Genomic DNA, 23305 nt, shown 5'->3' with positions numbered 1-23305 from the left:
AATAGCAACTAGGACAGCTTTCTCCAGAAGACTGTGTTTTGTCTTGCATGTCCTGGTTTCTTCTGATTTAAAGATGTTTGAGTCCAGCTCATAGCAGGAGTCCAGACCAGACGACAAACATGACATTAATGTCATGAGTTTTCTTACTGTGTCACTTCTGCTTACTTTCCTTCAGAAACTGCTGAAGATAGGACTTTGAACTTGCTTCCAGCAGCAAAAACAGAACATAGAGTAACTGTGATAAAGAAAGAGGCAGTAGCTCATTTAACTTTATTTTGTCTACCAACTCTCCAATATTTACTTTGAATGGGAGAAACTATGACTCCATTTCTACTTAGCCAACAAAGAACCATAAACACCAAACTTCTTTCAAAAAGCTGAAATATCATTAACTCAAAGAATACACAGTTTCTGAAATCTACGTCTTCTTTCATATTCAATTAGGATGAAAATGGTATATGAATGTAATATTCCTTTGAAAAACCTTCAATGACAAATAACTTTTCTTCTATCCTTCGGAGAAAATAAACGTAGCAACTGCTGCCTGTGCTTTGACCTAGTAAGTATTTAGTCCTATGGAGAATATCTGAAAAACCTTTGTTTTCATACAGCCAAAATTAAGAGTTTGAAGAGTGAAGAGAGATTCACAGAGATTTCAGGTTCTGGGGTTTTTGTCTGTTTGTCTGGGGGTTTGTCTGTTTTTGTGAAAAGCCATAAGACACTTTTGACTTCCCCATAGCAAATGCACAGAGGACACACAGTTCATGCATAAGCATTATGGCTCTTATGAAAATAAAGCTTTTTCCCCCCCTTCTACATAAGCCAAACAAGTTATCAAAACTTGTTAAAACTGGTTTGTGGTGTAACTCCTACTTCTCACTTAAAGCAAATAAAGCTTGCACTGCTCCAATAGGTCACTCTTGGACTGGAGGTGCAAAAGTCTCCCTCCCCTTGTTCATACTCCATCAGCTACAACATTTCCTTCACTGTTACGGTACCAAACGCTGCTGGAGAAAGTCTCCGTTCCGAGCAGAAGCCATTTATCACGCTGGGGTCACAAAAGCTTATGAGAATTTTCTAAGTCAAAGGCATATCAGGCACTGAAAATCATATATTGTCTTGTATTTGAGACCTCCAGATTACTAGCGGGAATAATTTCATCTGCTTTTGCTTCTCTCTATTATTTGCAATACCATACTCGGCTACCAGGAACGTGACTGACACACAGCTACTCGCACATCAGGGCTTCAGTGGCAATACAAGGCGTGAGGATTCTGTCCTTGTGCCAGTGCACTAAGATAAATAGAGGGAAAAGAGAATTTTAGAAAATAAAGAACACAAAACCTCTAAAAATAAAAGTTGACGACTGTATTGATAGCATTTTCAACCTCCTAGGTCTGAGCAGCTTGGAACAGCGCTGACCATCAACTTACTTGCCAGAGCACAGCCGCCCAATCTGACCCATAAGCACCACACAGACCTCATCGCGTCTCACTCCAAGTCACTCTAACATTTCATGCTCCAAATCCACAGTAGAGCTACACTTCAGAGATTCTGAATACAAAACACAAGTGTACGAAGATATATGCACATGTATGTATTTTTGGTTGTGTCACTACAGCCCAGCAGTTGAACACGCTCCTGTCTCCTCGTCCTGTGCTTAGGCTAAAACATTTACATTAATCTACTCTTACAGGCTCTGCCTCCAAATGATTTAGTATAAAGCATATTCATCACTTCAAAGCTCTGTTTGCTGCAAGATATTTTTCCCACTAAGACTTTAATACTACTATGCCCCCTTCTCATTAAACAAGGCAGAAACATAACCCTAAGAACACACTTGCACCTATAGCCCGGTCCCAGTAGGACCTGATTTCAGTGGTGCCGGGGTTAAAAATGATCTTTGCAACTCCAGCCAAGGGGTTTCTGTGTGCTCCTGAGGAGCATATTGAATTATCCACGCTGGCAGCAAAACACAAAAGAAGACTCAAGCCGGTTGCTCTGATATCACTGCAAAGCTACTGAGATGGGGCTTTCCTTTCAGAGCCGCAATCGCACTCAACAGGGAAGGAAAGGGAAGGTACAGAAGTTCTGGGAGATAAAAACGTTTGAGGTTCTCTCCTTTGCAGAGTTTGGAAAAGTCAAGTACTGTCTGGGAGGAGAGAGAAATCTGGGGTTTTGGTTTTAAAAGCATGTATATCCTTCGTAATTATAATTGAGGATTATATATGTTATATACACACACACACACACAAATTAAGCAATCAGGGCTCAAACTTATCACTGAACCTCCATCCCCATGTAATCTAAGATAAAATTAGTACCCCTGGGCCTACGCAGCTCGCTCTTAATTTCTTCCCTCAGAAAGACAATGTGCTGTTTTTACATCAGCATGTAATAGAACAGCTTGGCATTTCCGAAACATTGGGTAAAACTGTCACCTGAAACTCCAAAGCATTATTTTATAAAAAAAAAACAGTTAAAGATTAGGAGGTAATAGTAAAAGATTAGGAAGACCCACAGACTTTCCAACACATGAGTAAACATCTAGACAGCAACAAGAAAACGGAATTTCCGAATAATTTCTTTTCTACAGCCACGTTTGACACACGGGAAGCAGGTATTCATATTTATGAAGCCAACAAAAGAGGAAAAAATAAACATTTTTGAAGCCACGTAGCATTGCTGTTTCCATTTCTATTATTATAGTGGAGGTGAATTTGAGCCATTCAGTGAATCAGTAAATCCAAGCAGCGGTGCTTCCCTAGAGCCTGTGCCAAGCTGTTCAGAGTGAGCGAATTCTAGTGCTTTATAAATATTTCTGCAGGACTGTAAATACCCAGTTGGGTGGGGAAAGCCTGTGTACACATCTCAAATACAGAAGCTAACATGGCAGTAAACAGGAGAAAAAGCTCTCTGTGTTATCCAGAAGTTCCTCTGTCTCAAATATTAGCTCAGGTGTCCATATGCATCTACTCTGCACAACTGCGTAGTAGGTACTACTAGGCATTAGCACCAATTTAATTCATATGCAGTACTCCCAAAGCCAAGTCTGGCTTCTGGTCACGTATCCTCATCAACAACTTAGCACCAGCTTCAAAATGCCTCAAAACAATCAAGAACAAGGGGCCAGGTTAGGAAGGACCATGGTAAAGGCCAAGGAAAAGGACCAGCTTTTGGAGGACTTGCACCCATCCATTCACCTGCCCCATCCCAGCCAAGACAAAACAAAAAAAAGAGCACAAAATCTCTTTACAAAATGTGTTTCTCAAACTAACGCTTACTTGTACTTGGACTAAAACACATTATTTGGGGATGATGGGGGGAGGTTAGAAAAAAGCTTGGGAGGCGCTGTTTCATGGTGAGACCACGGGGTGATCAATGCGGTTCCTTCACCCAGACTTGAAAACTATCCACACCACAGCCCCTTGAACACCATCTCACAGCACTGATTACCCACCCCTAGCAGCAGCAGCAGCTATTACATAAGCCTGGGCTTCTTGTCCTGGAGTCAATATGCATTAGATACTTAGATTTTAGACATCCAAAGAACATGGATAGTCCCACATCATGCTGCCTTTTCCCCCAGGCAATACACCTTCCACTGGCTGCCAGCAGAACCACAGCGATCCAGGGCTGTGGATTGATCACACTCTCCTTCACAAAAACAGATGGGATCTTCTCACCAACATCACCCCAACCCCTCCCCAGCAGAGGGCATCACACCGTTGCCCTCTTAAAGTATATTATCATTCCACAACAGAAAAGTCAGTCAAATACAGACACCGCATCTTAAAATTGCGGTTGGGATAGGTTCAAACTCCATGAAGAGTCAAAGAGAGTGACTTCAGGAAAGGTGGATTTGGATGGGAAAGCCAGGACCTCCATGGTCCCATCACATACACATAGAATCAGTCAGGAAGAGGCCATCCCAAAACACAACAGAACACAGCAGAACTACGTGTTTCCAACATTATTACCAGGTCCCTTGTTCCCAGTTGCCTTTTTACCCTAATCTTTACCTCCAGATACCCTCATTATTATATTTACAGTCCTTCCTACAGTGTTCTGCTCATGTTTTCACTCATAAGCTGTTGCTAACATCTTCAAACTTATCTCCTCCTTAATCAGCTGGTCTGGATTCCAGATGCAACTCACTACATGAAAATAGCTGTACTCAGTGATAAAATTTTATCTATTTGTGTTTACACAAAGGATTATTCATTTCATATTCAGGATCTAACACACAGATAAGCCTCACTGCAGAGTAACTGGGAAAGCTCGCTAAATAAAAAGACCTCAGGGTGGCAAACCAATTATATTGTTCTTGCTCCTAGTTTTTTCCACCAGCAAAGATATTTTAACTCCTGTGAGGAGAAATAATTATTTTAAGTTGACAGTTGGAGTGACTACAGTTACAAAGCTTAAGAGCAGCTGCAAAAATCCCTTGAATCTCTGCATTTCATCTTCAACTCCACAGTTATGCCAGAGAGCAGCACAATTTATCTTAAACAAGCATAAAAAGAGAAAAAGTGGAGCGCTTACCCTACTTTAAATGGCTGTTGTGCAAAGAGGAATACAGAAGGTGTTCCAAATTCATAATTCATCCCATATTGGAAAGACAACAAAAAATGCACAACAAATGCACCCATCTGGTTCTCACTAGGAGGGTCTCTCACAGAAGAAACATTTTAGATAAAACTTAGATCCTTTAATTATCTCCTGTTCCACAATTGCACTTGTAGGGTTAGTTTTCTTTTTTCTGCACTATTGCAAATGTATGCAAACTTTCAAAACCAAAATGTTAGGCTTCTATTTGTACCTAAATGAATATCACTAGACTGCTTGAACCAACTCATCCTTCAGAGGAAGGTCATGAGATGTCTTCCTGCTCTTAGAAGTCCATTGGAAAAAAATACTTCAACAACATTCTCTCCAGGAATACATCTTCATCACACCAGTCGAGGGAAACACAGTATTCTGCATTTTGGAGCTCCCAGTCTTGTCTCATTAGTTCAGATGCATATTAAAAAGTTTGACTGACTTGGATGCTCCACTGAACTAATTTTTTCAGATTATTTCCTGCAGAAAGACAATTTGTGTAACCATCTACTCAGCCCAGCTTGTCACCCTCGATAAGTTCCTAACCCTTCAGTTAAATTTCAATCAAAAAGAAGAATAAAGGTTTCAAAAGAGAAGAGGCTTGAGGTTCCACCACTAAAACAAAGTCCTAGGGAAGATGCCAAGAGAAGGTGGCAGCGGCTCATGTCGGAGGACATGCCAAAGAGCTGGGGGATGGTAGGACAGGCCACAAAGAGCACAGAGCCTCTCCAGGTACTGCTGCTCACAAGACAATGGTCTTTTATTTTTAAAATGAAGCTTAATATTAGGGCTTCTGATGAAACCTGACAAGCTGAAGAAGTTGAGCACATTCCCAAGGGCTCAGAAGCAGACCACTGCACTTCTCCGAAGGACTGCTCTTACAAGACAAGATTTTTGGAAGAGTTTGTTGGGTGCCTTCCTTCACTTCCTTCATTTCTGTAGTCATTCACTTTTTTACTCCACTTTCTATAAATGGCAAAAGTGGAGAAAATTGAGATGAAGAACCTTACTGATAAAAGATCTCTGTCTCCCCAAGCCCCATTTGAGCTTCAGATGGGAAATAGATAATTCCATAAGAACATCCAGTTGTGAAGAGAGGCATTTCAAAGACAAAACTGTCAAGTGGGTTGTGACCCATTTCAAGTAAATTCATCTTCAGAACTTGGAACTCGACCTAACTTGACCAAACAAGCCGGCATTTTCACTTCAGCTGGAGGCACTAAGTCACCTCTGAAAAGATTGACCGCCATTAGAGCACACCAACCAGCTTCACAGGTGTTTCTTGAGGAGACCAGAACTTTCCTTCAGGTGGGTTCAGATCATGGTCAGACTGAAGGTCAGGGAAGAGTTAGGCTGGCACAAAACACTGCTCAGAAGAGCTGCTTCCACCCCTTCATTCACAGAACTTTGCATCTCAATGTTTTCACAACATACCGAAACTTTATTGACATTCATGAGCAGAGAAACTACAGTCATTCAGTTTCTCACTCATTCATGTTTTGTGGTTGACATTTCTAGTGCTTAAAAGGCACAACTCTGGCTGAAGCCTTTTGCATAAGCAAAGCACATTTTCTTTCTATCATAAGACAATTTATTGGGAACACTTTCAAATTCTGCTGAAATTAATTGTTGTGAAGATCAAGGGAATGCTGTCCACCAGTCCACAAATACACAAAGTTCACATTCATCACGAAACCAGGCTAAATGCACTTATGAGCCTGTCCTATTGAACACAGGACCCTGACACATACAAAGCATCCACCAGGCTCAAATGAAAGGATATAGATAGAAAAGCACTATTTAAAGTCTTACGTGGTCCCTCCTTGCCATTACCTGGCCATGAAATTATTATACCTGTCTCAACTGACCCATGGAATTCAGAAATAACTCAAAAAGCCTTATTTCAGACTATTTACAGGCTCAAATCTCATAGTAATGGTTACACTGTGAACCTGAGTAGCAACAATCACAGATTAAGATATTCTAGATATGGTCCTATATCTATATACATCCTCCTAGTATTTTCAGTGCTACTTAGTCACATACTCGTTCTCATCACTCAAAAGTCTGGAATGAGGATCAAGTAAAACCAAAATACAATTAAAAATTTGAGGAATAAAGGTTTTAATTTAATCTGAAAATATCCAGTGTTTGCATTAAGCAGCATAACATGGCCCAGAAACTATTCTCTCTAGCATTTTCCCAGCAGCCCACAATGCCAACCCTATGCCTAGACTAGACCTTACCACTAAACTAGAGGCACAAGGACCATGTTAAAGCAGGAGAGAAAAGCCACAAGAATCTGATGGGGAACCAGATGACAGCACATGATCAAAACATACATTAATGGATTAAACTTCTAGGCTAACTTTCAAAATGCATGTTCAAGGACAAGTCATACAGGTTGTTCTTGCCTAAGACGGGTATTTCAGCCTCCAGCCTTACAGGTTAAACAAGTAGAAAACAGTTATTTCTATCTACTATTTTTTTTTTTTTTTTACTCTCTCACCAATGTATATTTTAAATGAACTCATAGTACTAAAAGGGGTTCCTTTATGTGGTAAAATAATATGAGCAATAATGCACCTACAGTTTTCTATTGGTAAAGTTGCCGCCAGTGCAAGAATTTGAAAGCTCAAATTGGCAATAGACACAGTATTCGTTTTCCAGTGTCATCACACCCACTCCTTGAATTCAATAAGGAAACAAAGGTTTTTAACAAGAAAAATAACCGCACACACCAAACTGTCAGAATCAATATCACAAATTAGCAATTCCCCATCTGACAGGAAAATTTTTCCAAGTATGAGAATTTCGGACTAAACTATTAACCTGAAAAGACTAAGAACACCAAGCAAATATTTTTCCCATTTTAGTAACCTGAAAAGCCTAAGAAAAGCAAGGAAATATTACTCCAACTTGCAGACTAGCTGGTCTTCAGCATGAGCACAGATCTCCTCCATCACCTTCCTCAGGAGTCTCTACATATATTTTAGGATCTTACCCTGGGTCTATGGTGGCAAAGATGCTTCAAGATTAAAAGGAACAGGAAGCAAAATAAAGCCCTTCATGTAGGGCTCAAATGAGAAAATCCATTTTTCTTTAGAGTGTATTGGCCTAATCACAAGTCCTTACATTTGTTAAACAGAAAATTCTCCAGTTGATCACATCGGGAAACTCACAGCAGAACAGGGAGAGTCTGAGACATACGAATTGCAAGTACCCTGGGAAAATAACACCGGCAGTCTCCAGTAAAATGTGAATTAGATTGTGGAAGAGCCTACAAACCCTCCCCTTCACTGAAAACCAAATAAAACACCAATTCCTCAGCTCTTCCCATTTCTTTCACTAGTTCCCTTGCTTCATTGCTCAGCCTTGGATGGACCACTGAGGTGGCGCAGTACAAACACCGCTGATCCACCTCATCCAGAAATGGGGAAGACTATACCCAAAAATAGAGCAAAAATAGAGCTGTTCTATGCCGAGCATCTTGCTTCTCCATTTTCACAGCCTCAGTGGGGAAGGAAGGAGCTGAGACAATTATTGTCACAACAGTGTTAGTGCATCTTTCCAGACGGAAGGATCCAGGCAAAACCCCTGCTTTTTATTTATGGTTTAAGATTGCCATGCAACTTTCCACAAATAAATAGTGGAGCCCCTGTCCCAGAGATCTTACCATCTATTTAGATGAATATAAGGATGAAGGTTGTGGGATGTAACCAAATGCAAAGATGCAAGGTTGTCTGTTAAACAATTTAACACAGGTTTTCATTCTCTGGGTGTATGCTTATGAAATACAGGTCAGAGCCAAACAGAGTAGCCAACAGTTTCTATCAGTTTTAATGAGAACACTACGTTGTTTCTTCGCAGTTATTGTGTGTCTGAAGAACTAACTTATTCCAACCGCATTTTCTCTCCATGTGGCACAAGATTTGCTATTCAAGCACCTTTCCTTGCAGGGCTGCAGGGAGAAAAGGGAGCAAACTTATATCCTTCTTCCTCATTGTTTGCATTTCTTTCTATAGAGATTTCCACTGTGGTGTGGATTCTGTTTAAATTCATTTTTCACAAATAATTCCCCCTGTTCCCGTAGCTGTGTGTGAGCACATAGCCCAGCACACAGCAAACTCTTACAACATCACATTTAGTGCAATATTCTTAACAGACTCAAATGCTTAGGAAGGAGCAAACCAAAGGCTTTTATTGCATCCCTCCCATCGCCATCAGCCCACATCATTTAGTTTTACCGAAGAATTCCTGCGTTTCCCCTGTTTGCCACCGCTTTTATCCGGAGCTTTTCTGCATTAAAAATACCCACTGTTGGAGTGAACAGAAACCACCCCCGCCTCACCATTTATATCGCCCTTGATTGCCCTAACAGTGCATTAGCAGTTAAATATATATATATATTCTACCACTTAAGCTTGCCTGTCTGAAAGAGCAGATGATGCCCATTCAAGCAGCTTCTCTGCACTCAGATGCCCCATCAATATCAATGCAAATTCCCCACAGAGAACGGCTTACAAAGGCTGGGCTGCTGCGAACATTTATAGCATAATTCAACACGGTTAATGAAGTAACCGTGACACAAACCAGAAAGAATACCAGTTAAATATGTCAGGTCTTAGCCACATGAAGAGAAATTAATATATATGCTTAGATATTATCTGAATCGTGAAACAGCTACAGGCTCTGTGTTAGTAAATAGCGCAGTTGTAGCAACGCACAAAAACACCCTTGAATGCTCAAAGGTGAAGAGGTTTAACAGATAATTCTGTAAATGGTGGGAAAGCTACTGTTAGCTTCATTTCAGGATAAAAAATGGTGTGGAAAATCAGCACAGGTGACCTAACTTATAGTTCAGCTTCTCTTGAGTAGATACGCTCAAGTGCAATCTACTTCAATACCATCAAAATAGAAATCATCAAATACCATCAAAAAGAAAAAGTTAAGCTTCACGTTGAATGCCATCAGCAAATATAAATATATAGCAACTGAAGGAAGTGTGATTACATTAAAAGTACCCAAGTATGAGAATAGTACCCATCTTTTAATTCCCAGTCATCAGTTTTACACATTGCCTGAGAGATGAGTCTAATATCTAGTACTGGGTGCTCATCAGTGCACACACTGGCAATTTGAAGTAATTTTGTCATAAAACCAAGATTTCTGAGCTACAGTCATCTCATTTTTACAAGCACTTGCTATCTTTATCACTTTATGATTTACCATTAAAAGGGGGATATGAGGCATCTAGTGATTTAAAAGATTCTCCTCCTCGGAGTAAAATCCTTTAAAAAAATGCTTCTATATTCCTATGCTCACTATACACTGGGAAACTGATAGAAATGAACCTATCAATCTAATACTCTACTCCAATAACTACATAAAAATCATACTGTAAACTACTACTCATATCCTTGCTTTCCCAACAGCAACACTTGAATTACAATGCGTGAAGTGAATCGCATTAGTTCCCTAATTAGATATTCTTTTCCCATTACCAAAAAAAACGGGTACTCGATGCAATGGAAGTGTGCACAACACATTATTAATCACTGTCAACAATGTGAAAGGTTGCAAAGATAACTGCTCATCATTATAGAATCTGGGCAGGTGGCCAAAAAGAAAGATATTAAGTTATCATCAATGGTTATGAATAGTTATCGGCTTCCAAAGTTCAACACTCAAACATCTGACATACTGCATGGATCTGCCTTGGGAAAACCTTGATTTTAGGAAGGTTTTACTGTTCTCTGTTAATGGAGCATCTGTGGCAAAGGTTTTCATCTGACAACGTGCTGGGATCCTAAACACACAATAGTTCAGATATTGCAGTCCAAGACTTGATTTTGAAGAATCTGCTAAATCGCATGGTCATATTTTCCTCTTGAGCGTTAAGGGTTCAATTAAGCTATTAAACAGTCAGTGTTGTTTTATGTTACCTTTGACACTCTCTGGAAAGGAGAGGAAAGTATATTACAAACAAAAGCAAACGGTATTTATCCAGCCATTAAATAGAAATCCAGGTTGAACATTTTCATTATTTACATGCCACAAAAAAATAAAAATCTTCAATTGGAATCCACATTCTAGTTTAGTAAGAATTGATATAAGACTAGAAATTAACTGTTATAATGTAAAAATCACTGTAGATTACTAATCTTAATCGGCAACAAAAGATATCCTTAAAAGTTCATTATAGGAATTGACTTGCAATAGAATAATTCCAGCATAATATTCTCTTTCAGAATAAAATCAGTCACTCCAAACTCCCCAAAAACTTGGGCATGGTATCTGGACACCCTTTAAGTCTGCTAAAAACATGTGGAAGCTTTAAGGAAACGTAATTGCATCCTGTTGTATCCTCCGAGGACTGAACTAACAGCCTTTGTATTACCTCTCTTCCCAAGGCACAACCCCACACGGTTGGGGTTATAGTCCATTCGGAGCACGGTGAGGTTGTTAATAGCACATATCGATGTTCATCAGGGATGGGGGGTTTGTCTTCCTGATCCCAGGAACAGATGTGAGCCCGATAATCTACTAGGTAAATGAAGTATTAATATATTTGCTGTGGTACGCACAGTACTTGCCAGGGCTGAGAAAGAATAGACTCTGTCCTCCTCCAGCCATTGCCAAACTTAGACCCTCCCACTCAGACAAGATGCACTGAAGAAAATTAGAAAAATTAAAAGAAAAAAGTTCTCTTTACTCTGACTATTTTAAGTACACCCACTGGAAAGGCTGATGGAAAAGCTGCAATCATAACTGCTACTGGAGTTCATAGACACAAGAGACCTTTACACTACTCCCTCATCCAAAATAGTGAAATAAATCAGATGTTTACTTTGAAGACGCCTAGGAATATAAGCTCATTAGCCTGTTTAATTGGTTTAGACATGCACCTCTTCAGAGACATTCAAAACATCTCCGACCAAAGTCTTAACCATAAAGAAGTCCTTCTGCACTCCACAGTCACCCGCTTTTGTTGCACAACTAACGTTATTAGTCAGGATACATCACCTTAAGGCAGAAGAAATGAAACAGTGACAGTCATTTACAGACTACAGAGATTTTTTTTTTTCATTCAGAAGTAAGGACAAGAATATACTTGAATTTTTAAGCAGATTTCCTTATAGGAGGTGAATGCTTGCATTATATTTGTTTTTGTGGTGCACTCCTTGTGTTCTAGCCGTCTCCCTCATTTCTAACCTCTCTTATTTCTACTGCGTTCACAGGACTTGCTTAGAAATTTTGAATATCACAGCACTAAATTCAAGACATTTGAAAAATTACCTTGTTTGGCATGATATAGAAAAAAAGAAAAATCAATAAAGACCCATTTAAATCGGAAAAACTCAAAGACACTCAAGTAACACAGGCAACTCCATCTTTTGGAGTATCAGATGCATGTTGTTTACCCCAAACAAATCACCCAAGTTACTGAAGATCTGATAGTCGCTGCTGTCATCATAATGAAGAATGGAGAGACTTTAGAAAATAAACTATCAGCTGAATGCTTGCAGCACAGAGAGCTCCAGTTTTTCCACCTATAAATGAGGTTTTCCATAATAAGCTTACCTTGTCTCTATCGATTTCTCAACTTACTCTGTTATCACATCTCAGAAGCTACTCTCTGCCCCTCAGCTCCTTTGAATAAAACTCCTTTTTTTAGTGCAGAACACTACACAAGTCTGAGTACATATTTATTACCATCAATGTGCGATAGCCTCCAGAGACATCCGCGCATCATACCCTGTTAGCAAGAAAAGGAATCACAGCCTTCAATATTGTGCTATTTCTTTCCAAATGCTGCAAAGACAGGCTAATTTGTGAATCAGCTCATTGCTTTCTGCGGGATGAACGACACAATTCTGTTAAGGAAAATATAAAAACCAACTCTTTGGGAATGTTTGGGAGCCTCTCAGTAGCTCCAAAGTCAGGGCTGGTTCCCATCGGAAAGGCTCTCTGTCACCTCCTACCTCTTGGTTACCTGGCATTGCAAGAAGAGCAGAAATAAGAGTGTGAATTGTCTGATGGGCAAAACGAGAAACTCAGAAATGACATCCCTTCCCAGTTTTCCCCCGCAAAGAAAAGGGAAATTGCATCTTAATCTAGAAAACAAATAGTAAAATACTGCACTGCAAGGGGATTTCAGATTGGGAGAATAACTTAGCCCAGCAGTCTCCTTCTAGTTAAAGTTCCACCAATGTAACCTTGAATACCTTCAGGACAAGGTACCTGTTTTCATCTGTCACATCTCTTTTGCTACCAGGTTCTGTTACTTTCTAAATAGTCCTTTTAGCAATCCTTTGAAAGCGATAGACGAAGTTGAGAGCATACAGATGTACGATGCGTTTCAAAGAGAAATACATGGCTGGGAAACATACGCATTTCTCACACTTGCTAAAAGTTCCTTCACCTGCACTGAAACCTATTTCAGAGCCACAAACCCCACCAGTAAATATGCTTTAAGTCATCTGTAGTACTGGATCTACACCTTAACACAAACCTAATTTCTTTGTTAACAACTATGCTATAGCTTTACTGCTACTGGAAGTTGTTACTAGTATTTGTTTCTTAAAGTTGTTATAGATTGCTGTAGTGCGCAAGGATAAATAAATGTGTCAAACTAGACTATAATCAACCGGAAAAAAAACTCAAGACTCGGTGCCTAAAAATAAATACTGACAAATCAGTGTCTATCTCTCCCTAACGCCTCCCTTTCCCAAAGACCCTTAAGGTAAGATTAGCTTTGCAATATGCCCTAAAATTAGTAAATAAATCAGAATTACCACAGAGACTATTTCCTTCACACTCCCTCCCGCCTTTCCCCATTCCCTTTGCCTTTCCTACCCCTCCCTTCAGCAGGAACATCAAAATAGATACTGGACTTCAGGGATATCAAATGTGCTTCCAGGCACACATGTCACGAGAGGCAATATCTGACTGTCCAGCATGAATTTCCCAGCTATTTAGGTCTTGAAGAACTTAATATCACGGCCCACACGTTATTCCATATCACAATTAATCCAAAGGCTAGCCATTTGCATAATAAAGTATATTTTTCTAAGAAAACTACACAGTAATGAGTTCTAGTATATATTATCTGAAAGTCACACCTGCTTTATAAAAACAATTAAAAACACAGCCTCTAATGTTTGTTTACTTGTACCTTTTATGTACCAGCCTGAGAGACATTTGTCCTATTAAATGAACAAAAACGCATAGTATTGCAAAAATTAATCCTGATTTACTTGAAATTCAGGAGTTGACATGGGACTGTTCACATATATAAAGATGGCAGGAGCGGGCTGGTCTCTGAATACGTGCACCAGGGGAAATACACAGAAGATACGGTTTATGCCACCTCTGAACTGCAGAAAGAATGAGGGAAATGCAGCCCTTTCTGCTAAATCACTGCTGAAGAATGGAAGGACAGGTGAGGTGCATTTCAAAGCTGCAGAAACATTTCCAACAACACTTTGGAATCTGACAAGTCGGGGTAAATTGTTCGCAGTTTAACCAGTAACAGAAGAAAATGTCTTAGTGGGCAGGGAGTTCTGCATAGTATCCTATAACCCACGTTTGATACAAATGGAGCAGGCTTTTGACATCAGAAATTCACTTTATTTTGAAACTAGTGTTCAAAATAAAATACATACTATACTACATAGCACTTCCCTGTATTTACTGCTTGATCCTTTTGGTTCCATTTAATTGAAATTAGATTGATGAAGCCACTAGGATCTTATCCATCAAATCCTCTGCCTAAGGAATTTTAAGAGTTTAGGCTCAGCTTGCCCCAATTCCTCTTTTCTTTGTGCCTTTTTTTTTTTTCTTGAGAGCCCCTGGTTCTTCCTTGGTTTTCCCATTTTCATGCTTCCAGTTTTCCATACTCAGTTCGCAACATTAGAAACAAACATGGAACAAATCAGTGCAGTTCTTGTGTCTCTTTCATAGGGTAGGACCTGTTTGCCCTGCATGTGCAGAGCTTCAATTTTATCAGTGGATTTTTCAAGAAAGAAAGAAAATTGAGGGGAAACAGATGATGGAGGCAGAAAATAAAACCTGTTGTGAAGCACAACCTGGTCAAACACGGTAAGACTAATGATATTTAACCCTTGGAACAAACAGGGTGCAAATCCAGCACAGCCAAAAGCTTTTAGATACAGGAGATCATTTACAATATCCCAGCTAATTTATGGCCATTAATACTAGTAGCCATCCAAGATAAGGATAATCATCTGTAACGCCAGTTTCAGATGCTATATAGATATACACATAGATGCAAGCAGGGAAGTTCTTGCAGGGTGGCTTCTATAAAGTATTCATCAGTCTTAATCTCACTCCTTAGGGACTGGAAATAACCAACTCTTCTGTATTATTCAACGCAGCTTCAGCAAATAGAAATTATTCCTACCTGATTTTACACAGTTCTATTTAAAGTGTTCTTTCACAGAAGCGTTTCGTGCTTTCCAGGATTTTGGAATAAACCCACAAGAATAACTGCTGCGCATTTTGTGTGTGTTTGAGAAAGCGGGCACGAGGCTCTTCTGAGTATGGAATTCATCCCCGCGCTCTGTTTTTGGATAAGATCCAGAACTGGGTGTCCAGCTGTAACAAGTGCCATCGGCAAGGTTGGAAAACATGTTCTAAATGTTTTTATCAGAGATTTCCAGAGTCCCATCCTTGCAATGTGGTGCTTCATTCATAAATCTTCCCCATTCTCTTGCTCAGTGGATTTTTATTGCATTTCTTTTTTCCATAAAAACCCAGTTAGTTACATCATCAAAACACCACCCAGCAGCTGGCTGTAATTTCATAAGCTAAGCCTTACTGCAATTTATAAGTGGTTATACTTGAGTGCTTTCACGCTGGCAAACATCAACTGCATTAATGTCTCAGCACAAAAATCTACTAATAAATGTGGTGCTTGGCCAACATCGCCTCACTTGAAACAACACAAATTCTCGATATGAGAAGGTCAACACATGCGAGACCACTTATGCTCTTTAAATTGGCTTTGATAGGGAGGCAAAAGCAAAGTATCCTCAAGTAAACATAAAGCGTGTCAATAAAGACCCAGGAAAAATGTAACACAAGCTAAAGAGAAAGCTACAGCATATGGCTCCAGTCGTGTGCATCGTGACGGCTGTTTCCATAAAAACAAGTCAAGAGAGAAGAAGCCCCACGGAAAAAAGTGTTAGTCTGAGTTTAACACTGTAAAACTACAACTCACACATTTTTCTTAAAAAAAAAAAAAAAAAAAAAAAAGAGGAAGTTTTCTATCAAGGAGAAAGAGGGGGGGAAAAAAAACCATCCTACTGGAAATCCACAATGAGTTCAGCTTTACAAGGTCCAGCACTAGATCCACCACACATCTGTGGCAGCATGGCCAAGTAGCTGGAAACGACAAAAAACAGTCAAAAAACCAAAAACAATCAACCACAAAGCCACACCAAGGTAACCAAGCACCTATAAGCCCCATGAGGTGCGATATGAGACATCCCTTCCCAAGAACTACCAGCCCAAATCTACGAGCCTATTACACCAGGTAGGCACAAATAAACCTCTGCTTATCTTGTGATTCTCAGTTTTTATGAACGCCAAAAGTTTAGATGGACAACAGAACACATATAAGCATATAAAATATGCATTCATAGAGTTCCTCCCAAAGTCTAAAATCATTACACAATTTTACTTGTTCATTCAGGCAGAGCAGAAGACACTTCTGTCACTATTGCACAGGTATTTCTCTACCGTGTCCCATTAACTTAGAGCTACTGATCTGAATGAGAAATCGGAAAGAATGGGAATGAGAGAGAGAAATCAACTGAAGAAATATTCCATTCCGCTCATCAGCACAAAACGCATTTAATCGGAACACGGGGCAGTACTAAATTTTTCATTACAGAGGATGGCTGAAATGTACCTAAGTAGATCATTTCGGCAGCATTTTTTATCTGCTTTACAGCGATTTCCTCAAGTTTCTCTAAGAATATCAGTGAATTTACTGGCCATGAGCAATCATCCATTTTTGGTATCAAAACAAGAACTTACACACAAACCCAGCATCATCTGTATCACTCCTGTATTTAAAGACTTTGTTGCCACGGTCATATATTGGCATAAAGCCACCTCACTTTATTCACGTTCATAATCCTACAACCTTTGGACGATCCACTTATATAGTGTTAAACCGGAGCAAATTTTTCACTCCTTTATTGCAAGTTGCATGGGATTTGGTTGCGTAATCTCCACTACAGCCAGCCTAAGTTCCGTACATAGATGCGATGCTATCCGAAATATTAATAGTAGAGTCCTCTTAAACTCAGCCTGGGAAGGTAACACAGGGTTAAGACAAGAACCGGCTTCTGTTGATTGCAGCAATATCAGACACAACCCATTTTCCAGTTCTTGAAGATCCGCCAACACACAAAAAGCAAAGCCTCGTACCTCTACAAAATAAGCATAAGTACTAAATCTTGTCTTGCTTTAATCAATATAGCTATTAAGTAGATACCTAGAAACACGCTCACAAAAAAAAAAAGGAAAAAAAAAAAGGCAAATTAAGCTTTACTTCTATACCACAAATGCAAACCCAGCTTTCTGTATTTGACTTGGGAAGGACATGTCGGATGCACCATTGACTGGTGCACATATACACACCGGTTTCTTAATGCAATAACGGCTGACATTACACTCATAAAATATATCGTTATGAAAAGGAGAATGCACTTGCCTGATTTAAAATGAGCTTGGTCTTATTTCTTCTTGCACAAGCCTCATTTCTAATAACAAAAGTGTCTACTGATGATTAATTTTAATAGCCCTTGATCACACACAATCAAAAAATCTCAGAATGTTAAGCCTCAGAACAAAGTCCATATTCCTATTCAACTCCACAACAACAACTGAGTTCCACCAACATTTTTATTCCAAATTGATTTTTCCCTGTCTAAGCACCAACCTTTCCCTGGAAAATTTTGTAGGAAATGAAATGTAACACTCTATTAAGACTTGTTTTGCAAACAGAAGTGAGAGAGATCACCCAAGCATGCAGAGTCATTAAACTGGATCTTACATATATCATTATAAATTTAATAATCTCCATGACGTCTAGAGTTCAAGTTAAAATGAGTGTCAGCAAAGCATGACCAATTGATGTTATCCCAGCTGCCACCAAGCCTCACTTGGGGTTATATTATATATTCAGAGGCCCCGTCCTACATGTGCACCAAGCACCCAGAGCCAGGAGCAGATGGGAGATGTAGCTTTCTATACCTATCAACACACAGACACAGACGTAATTGCATATTAATTTCGGTGCATCAGAACAATTACAGGACACTTTGGTGCCGCAGGACCCAGATGTTGTTCCCATCGTAGCCTACATGAGGTATAACATCATATACTTAAGGAGAATGATGTGTACGAGCAGCCTCCAGGAATTAAGTCAATAGAAGGATTTGGTTTCAAGCCTTATTGATTTTCTTCAGTCCAAAAATGCTTCCGTGATAAAAGCAAAAAGCAGCTTCTTGGTTACTAGATCACGCTTGGTGCAATTAAAATATCATACATTTAGGACCTCTATTTCGTTCCCCAAATGTCATTTCTCTCTAAGGAAACAGCTGCATTTTATCCAATTTCTCAAAGTTTTCCAGGCTGCTTAGATTTCTAACCGGGTGACAGAGAAACCGCTTTTATTCTTCAGCAGACTTGATGAAATTGTGACACAAACCCCTCTCTCCAAAATTAGACAGTGCTGTTCAACAGCAAAATAATAGCTGGCGGTCAATTGTGTTTTTCCAACTCACTATCAACTGAAATAAAAAAAAAATCACATGTATAAGCTACAGGAAAAAGGAGCTTTCCACACAAAGCTGAGCACACAGCGTTTTCTACCACCCATCAAATCCGCGTGGAAAACGACATAAATGATTCATACAGTAGAAACATGTCAGGTTTTACAGCTTGCTTGACTGCTGCCGAGAAAACAACTTTAAAGTCCCAACTGCTCACAAGCCACAGTTTGTCTGGGACAGCTTCGTTTAGGTCAACTTAATGTGCCGATGCATTAGTATTAAATAATACAAACCACCTTGACGCACTTTGTGTACAAAATAAGGTCCGCCAGCTGCCATTCAACACATTCCACTGTGCGTTTTGTCTCAAGTCAAATTTGCATCTGGAAACCGCAGTAAAATGCCATCAGGACAACAACACTGACAAGCACACAACATTTTCAGCAAATTTAATCACCAAATCCCAAGAAAACAATTAAACCTCTCTAATGATATCAACAGAAACATTAAAGCTATGATGAATCAATAATCTGTCCAGACTCAGCAAGAGTCATCACGCTTCTAAGTCTCTCCATCAACAACTACCCAAAATTCTGTGTATTTTTCCCATCTTTCACTCATATTACCATTTTCCCTTCCCTCAGCTCTTTGTGCCACACATTGGAACAAGCCTGAAGAGAAAAACAAACACTTCTTTTCAAATATATAACCAGAAAAAGAGACCTACAGCTGGCTAAGCGTAACGAGCAGCAACGCCATTGATGAAAGAGTTATAAAGAGCTCTTCTGCCACTTGGATTTCATTCAGCAATTGAAGCAGAAAGCGCTTCCACCTTTTGTCACTTACCCTTTTTTGATCTTCCAGTCCATGTGTCACAGGTTTTCTCTTCTGATGTTGGCTGGATTCGGAGCCAGGTTCCATTTCCCAGCTATAAAGACTCTTCCAGGCTCTTTAAACTTTCCCTAAAAATCCATAGCACGGACAACAACAAAAATCTAAAAATAATTTAAAAAGAAAAGGCAAGAAAATTCCTTCAAATCTCATCCATGGTTTTTTTATAGTCCTTCTAAATTCTTGTTTGCTCATTATCTTAACGAGCAGCCATTCCGCAAGGCTCCGTATCCTATTGTAGCTCAGCCGAAGGTTTCCATTTGCACGCCTTAGAGCAGGATGACGGAGCCGAATCCAAACCCAGGGGTTCGTGCCACATTATTGCTCCATCAGCAGCCTTTTCAGTGCGTTCCGGGCATGGGTAATTTATATGTCAATAAAGGTGTAAATGTGCATTTAATCCACTGTGTTGATATTATCAGCATCCCTCTCTTGGGCCACCTTCCTCCCATAAATCAATGTAAACACTTTGCAGCGATAATTGCCTTTTGCAAATCTAGCAGGTGTTAATTACGTAAAACCATCCATGCACGCTTGTCGTCGTCTTCTTTGTATTCAAACAAACACCTAAAAGGTGGGGGGAAAGCAGTTTTTACTAGTGTGAAAGAACACTGATATTCTTCACCCACCACAGGTCAGAAATGATACAATAATTACGTATTTTGTCCATACTCTTCATCCAAACCTCTCAAAATTATAGGAGGGATCGCACACAGGGATCTCTTCCCCACAGTTCATAAGGTTATTTTGTGCCACCTCCCAAAATCCTGGGCACAAGAATATGTGAATGAACCGGTTACGTTATTACCTGAAATCACAGGTTAGCAGCTCAACCACCTTACAATACTGTTCTTATTGTTAACGAGAAGCACAAGTTTACCACAACAGAGACCAATTGTCTCCTGAGTTAATTTCTAAGGTGGGATCAATATCAGCAGGCTGATCAGTATGATATGATCATATCAATATGAAAAAAAAGCATGTTTACTAAGCTGGATTCTAGATCTAAAAAGGCTGAAAATATTAAAGCTGTTTTAACAACCATAGCACAGCATGAGGGCACAAATTCGGCTGTGTGGTGTTGATACGAGCACCAAAATAACCCAAACCTAAGTGTCCCAAATCAATGAAGAACACAACAAAAAAGAAAAATCACTCTAATAATCAGACATTCTCCCATCCCTAGAGGATTGGTAACATGAAACATAGATTATTTCATAAACATAGCAGGAACTGGATATCCATACCCCACTCACATCTTTCTACAAAGCTTCAGCGCTACCTGAACACCCAAATCAAATATCCAAGTTAGATACGATTTCTGGTGAAATGCATGAACAGGTTTGTTCTATGTGCTGGGGTCTCGGGTTTCATAAGCAAAAAAATAAAATACAAAAGAAATATTGCTTTTGCCTGTTGCCACAAATGCTCTTTTATGGGTCGTTAATCCAGCAAGGGGAAGAATATGAGTGATGGCAGTGATGCTGTGCCATTCCAAAATCATCAAAAAAACACACCTAACCCACTTCATAGGGAAACAAGAGGCTTCAAACTCCATTTTGAACCACAACTTCCTCCTGGTCGGTGGTTTTACACCTGCCGAAATCACACAGGTAGCTCAGAGCAAAGGGCCTTTGACTTTCACGACAAATACCATGCAAAAAAAAAAAGACCAACTTTTACAAATATCCTCAAGTCCCACCGACGAAAACTTTCTCCCTCGAGTGATTTCACAGTGATGTGACACATGAGGCTGCATCAGTCACATCGTGTAATGCCACAGAGCAGCGTGACAGAACCGGTGCAGCTGAGGACAACGGCGCTCGCACGAGAGGGGCCCTGAACCAGATAGAAAATATGAAATAAAGGAGAAAAGGAACAAAGTGCAAGTTACTGTGCATTCAACGTTAAGGCTTTAACCACCATCTCTGGGGAAACACGCCAATTTCTATGACTTAATATATGATTGTAACCTTAGAGCGTGCATTAGTATTTAGTGCCACTGAGTGAGTTAGTGGCATTAAACTTCATATTAAAAATATATATATTAACAAGAAAAAAATATCCTAAAGCTTGAAGAGGTATTTAATTCAAATCGGCCACACAACAAAACATTTTAAGCATCTAGATTGACTTAATTCTTCTTCCCGCTCCAACAAAAAGAAGTTTCACTTTTTATTTATGCTCATCCCCATCACTGAGATTTGTCAGCAGTAAATTGGCATTGAAAACCAGATAGAACGGATAAGAAGAGGGTTTGCTGGGGAAATCACCGCAGGGCCAGAGACGCTAAAACCAACAGAATGCCAAGTGACCAAAAATCTCCATTATCTCATTTTCCTACTATCGAAACACCCAGAGGCCACGGGACTTTGTTGGGCTCCATCCTGAAAAACCTCAGTGAGAAAACAGCTTTGAGAGCCCAGAACCCAAATCTGACCACGGCTTGCGCATCTGACCAACCCCAACAAGCCTCGCATTAATTAATGTATTAATTAAAGCCTTCCATCCAAGGTCCATCCACCTGCACAGAGACCTGAGGGGACACACACCTGCCCAAAGCATCACTTCCAAATATCCCCCTACAGAACCAGCTCCCCAGCAGCTCCTCTTGGTCAATATCATTAAAGCAAAGCAGCTACACACAACTTATGTTTGTTTGTTTTACCATAAAAATATAAACATATAAGCAATGTCACAACACTGGAAATTGACCGTTCCCGCAACTGACGAAAACCAACCAAAGCAAAAATATATTCGTGGGTCTTTTCTGCACAAGTGTTTGTTCGCTTAGCGGCTTTTTGTTTGGTTGTTCGGGTTATTTTGGTGTTTGTTTGCTTTTTTGCGGTTTTTTTGTTTGTTTGGCTTGTAGGGGTGATTTTTTTGTTAATTTCGGGTTTGTTTTGGGGGTTTTTTTACACAGAAAATCCCAGCCCAGCAGAAGTTTCCCGGGTGTCTCACCCACCCGGATCCCAAAGCCCTGCGGGGACACCCCCCTCAACACCCCCACGGGGTCCCCCCGAGGTGCAACCACACACCACCAAATAAATTACGACTGAAACAACAAAACCCACGACCGGCGGCAGGAGCAGCACCGGGCGGCTCCCGGACCCGCGGACCCCAAACCCCCGCACCCCCCCCCCCCCCCCCCGCGCAGAAGTTGCGGCCCCACCGCCCGCGCTCCTCACCCGCCGAGCGGCAGCGCGGACCCGCGGGGCTGCGCCGGGATCCTCCCGCCGTCTCTCCCCGCGGACCGAGCGGCAGCGGCGGCGGCGGCGGCTCCCGCAGCGCTCGGCTCGCACAGCGCGGGGGCCCCGCCCGTGCCCGCGGTTCCGCCGCCGCCGCCGGGACAAACTTTGGCGGGCTCCCGCGGGCGGCGCGTTCCCGCCGGTACCTGGTGCAGCCGCCGCTTTCGGTCGTTGTTGCCGTTGCAGCCGTTGCTGCCGTTACAGCGGTTGCAGGGCGGCGCGCGGCTGCTCGCGGCGGCCACGCGCCCGGGGCAGGGCAGGGGCCGCCCTGCACGCGCGGCTCCGGCTGCGGCTCCGGCCCCGCCGCCTCGCGCCGCCGCCACTACTCACTCTGCCGTTACCCGGGCAACCGCCGCCCCCCCCAAACCAGCCTTGGCCCCGCCCACCGCACAGCACCGCCCCTCGCCGACCAACCACAGGGGTGCCCGCCGTGGACACGTGGGGGAGGGAGGCCAATGGGAGGCGGGCGCTGGCGGTTGAAGAAGTCAATGAGGAGGCGCTTTCCAAGCGGGAACGGAGTGGGAGGGGCGGTGGGGCTGGGCGTGGCCCGCCCCGAAGTGGCCCCGCCCCTAACCGGCCACACCCCGGACAGGCCCCGCCCCACCGGGATCGGCCCCGCCCCAAATAGGCCCCACCTCGAACTGGCCCCGCCCCTGCGAGAACCGGCCCAGCCTCTATACCGGCCCCGCAGGGCCCACCCCGGCAGGAATTGGCCCCGCCCCTAACCTGCTCCGCCCCGAATAGGCCCCACCC

General features: G+C 41.4%; 1 protein-coding gene across 3 annotated transcripts in view; it reads right to left on the bottom strand.

Moving 5' to 3' along the window:
- Positions 1-22819, bottom strand: part of NAV2 (neuron navigator 2) — a 368230-nt gene extending 345411 nt beyond the window's left edge. For 2 of the 3 annotated variants that reach the window (XM_065839241.2, XM_065839242.2), the window contains exons 1-2: positions 22699-22819; positions 19260-19871 (exon numbers count right to left, since the gene is read on the bottom strand). In XM_065839241.2, coding sequence (XP_065695313.1) covers positions 19260-19334 — 75 coding nt within the window. In that variant the 5' untranslated portion in view covers positions 19335-19871; positions 22699-22819. Of the gene's footprint in view, positions 1-19259; positions 19872-22492; positions 22577-22698 lie in introns of those variants that run through there. The other variant, XM_071808810.1, reaches the window with a different exon arrangement.
- Positions 22820-23305: the final 486 nt, after the last annotated feature.

This window comes from Patagioenas fasciata, chromosome 5 (assembly GCF_037038585.1).
Source record: "Patagioenas fasciata isolate bPatFas1 chromosome 5, bPatFas1.hap1, whole genome shotgun sequence".
Taxonomy (NCBI): Eukaryota; Metazoa; Chordata; class Aves; order Columbiformes; family Columbidae; genus Patagioenas; species Patagioenas fasciata.
This window is presented reverse-complemented; position numbering and strand designations above follow the sequence as displayed.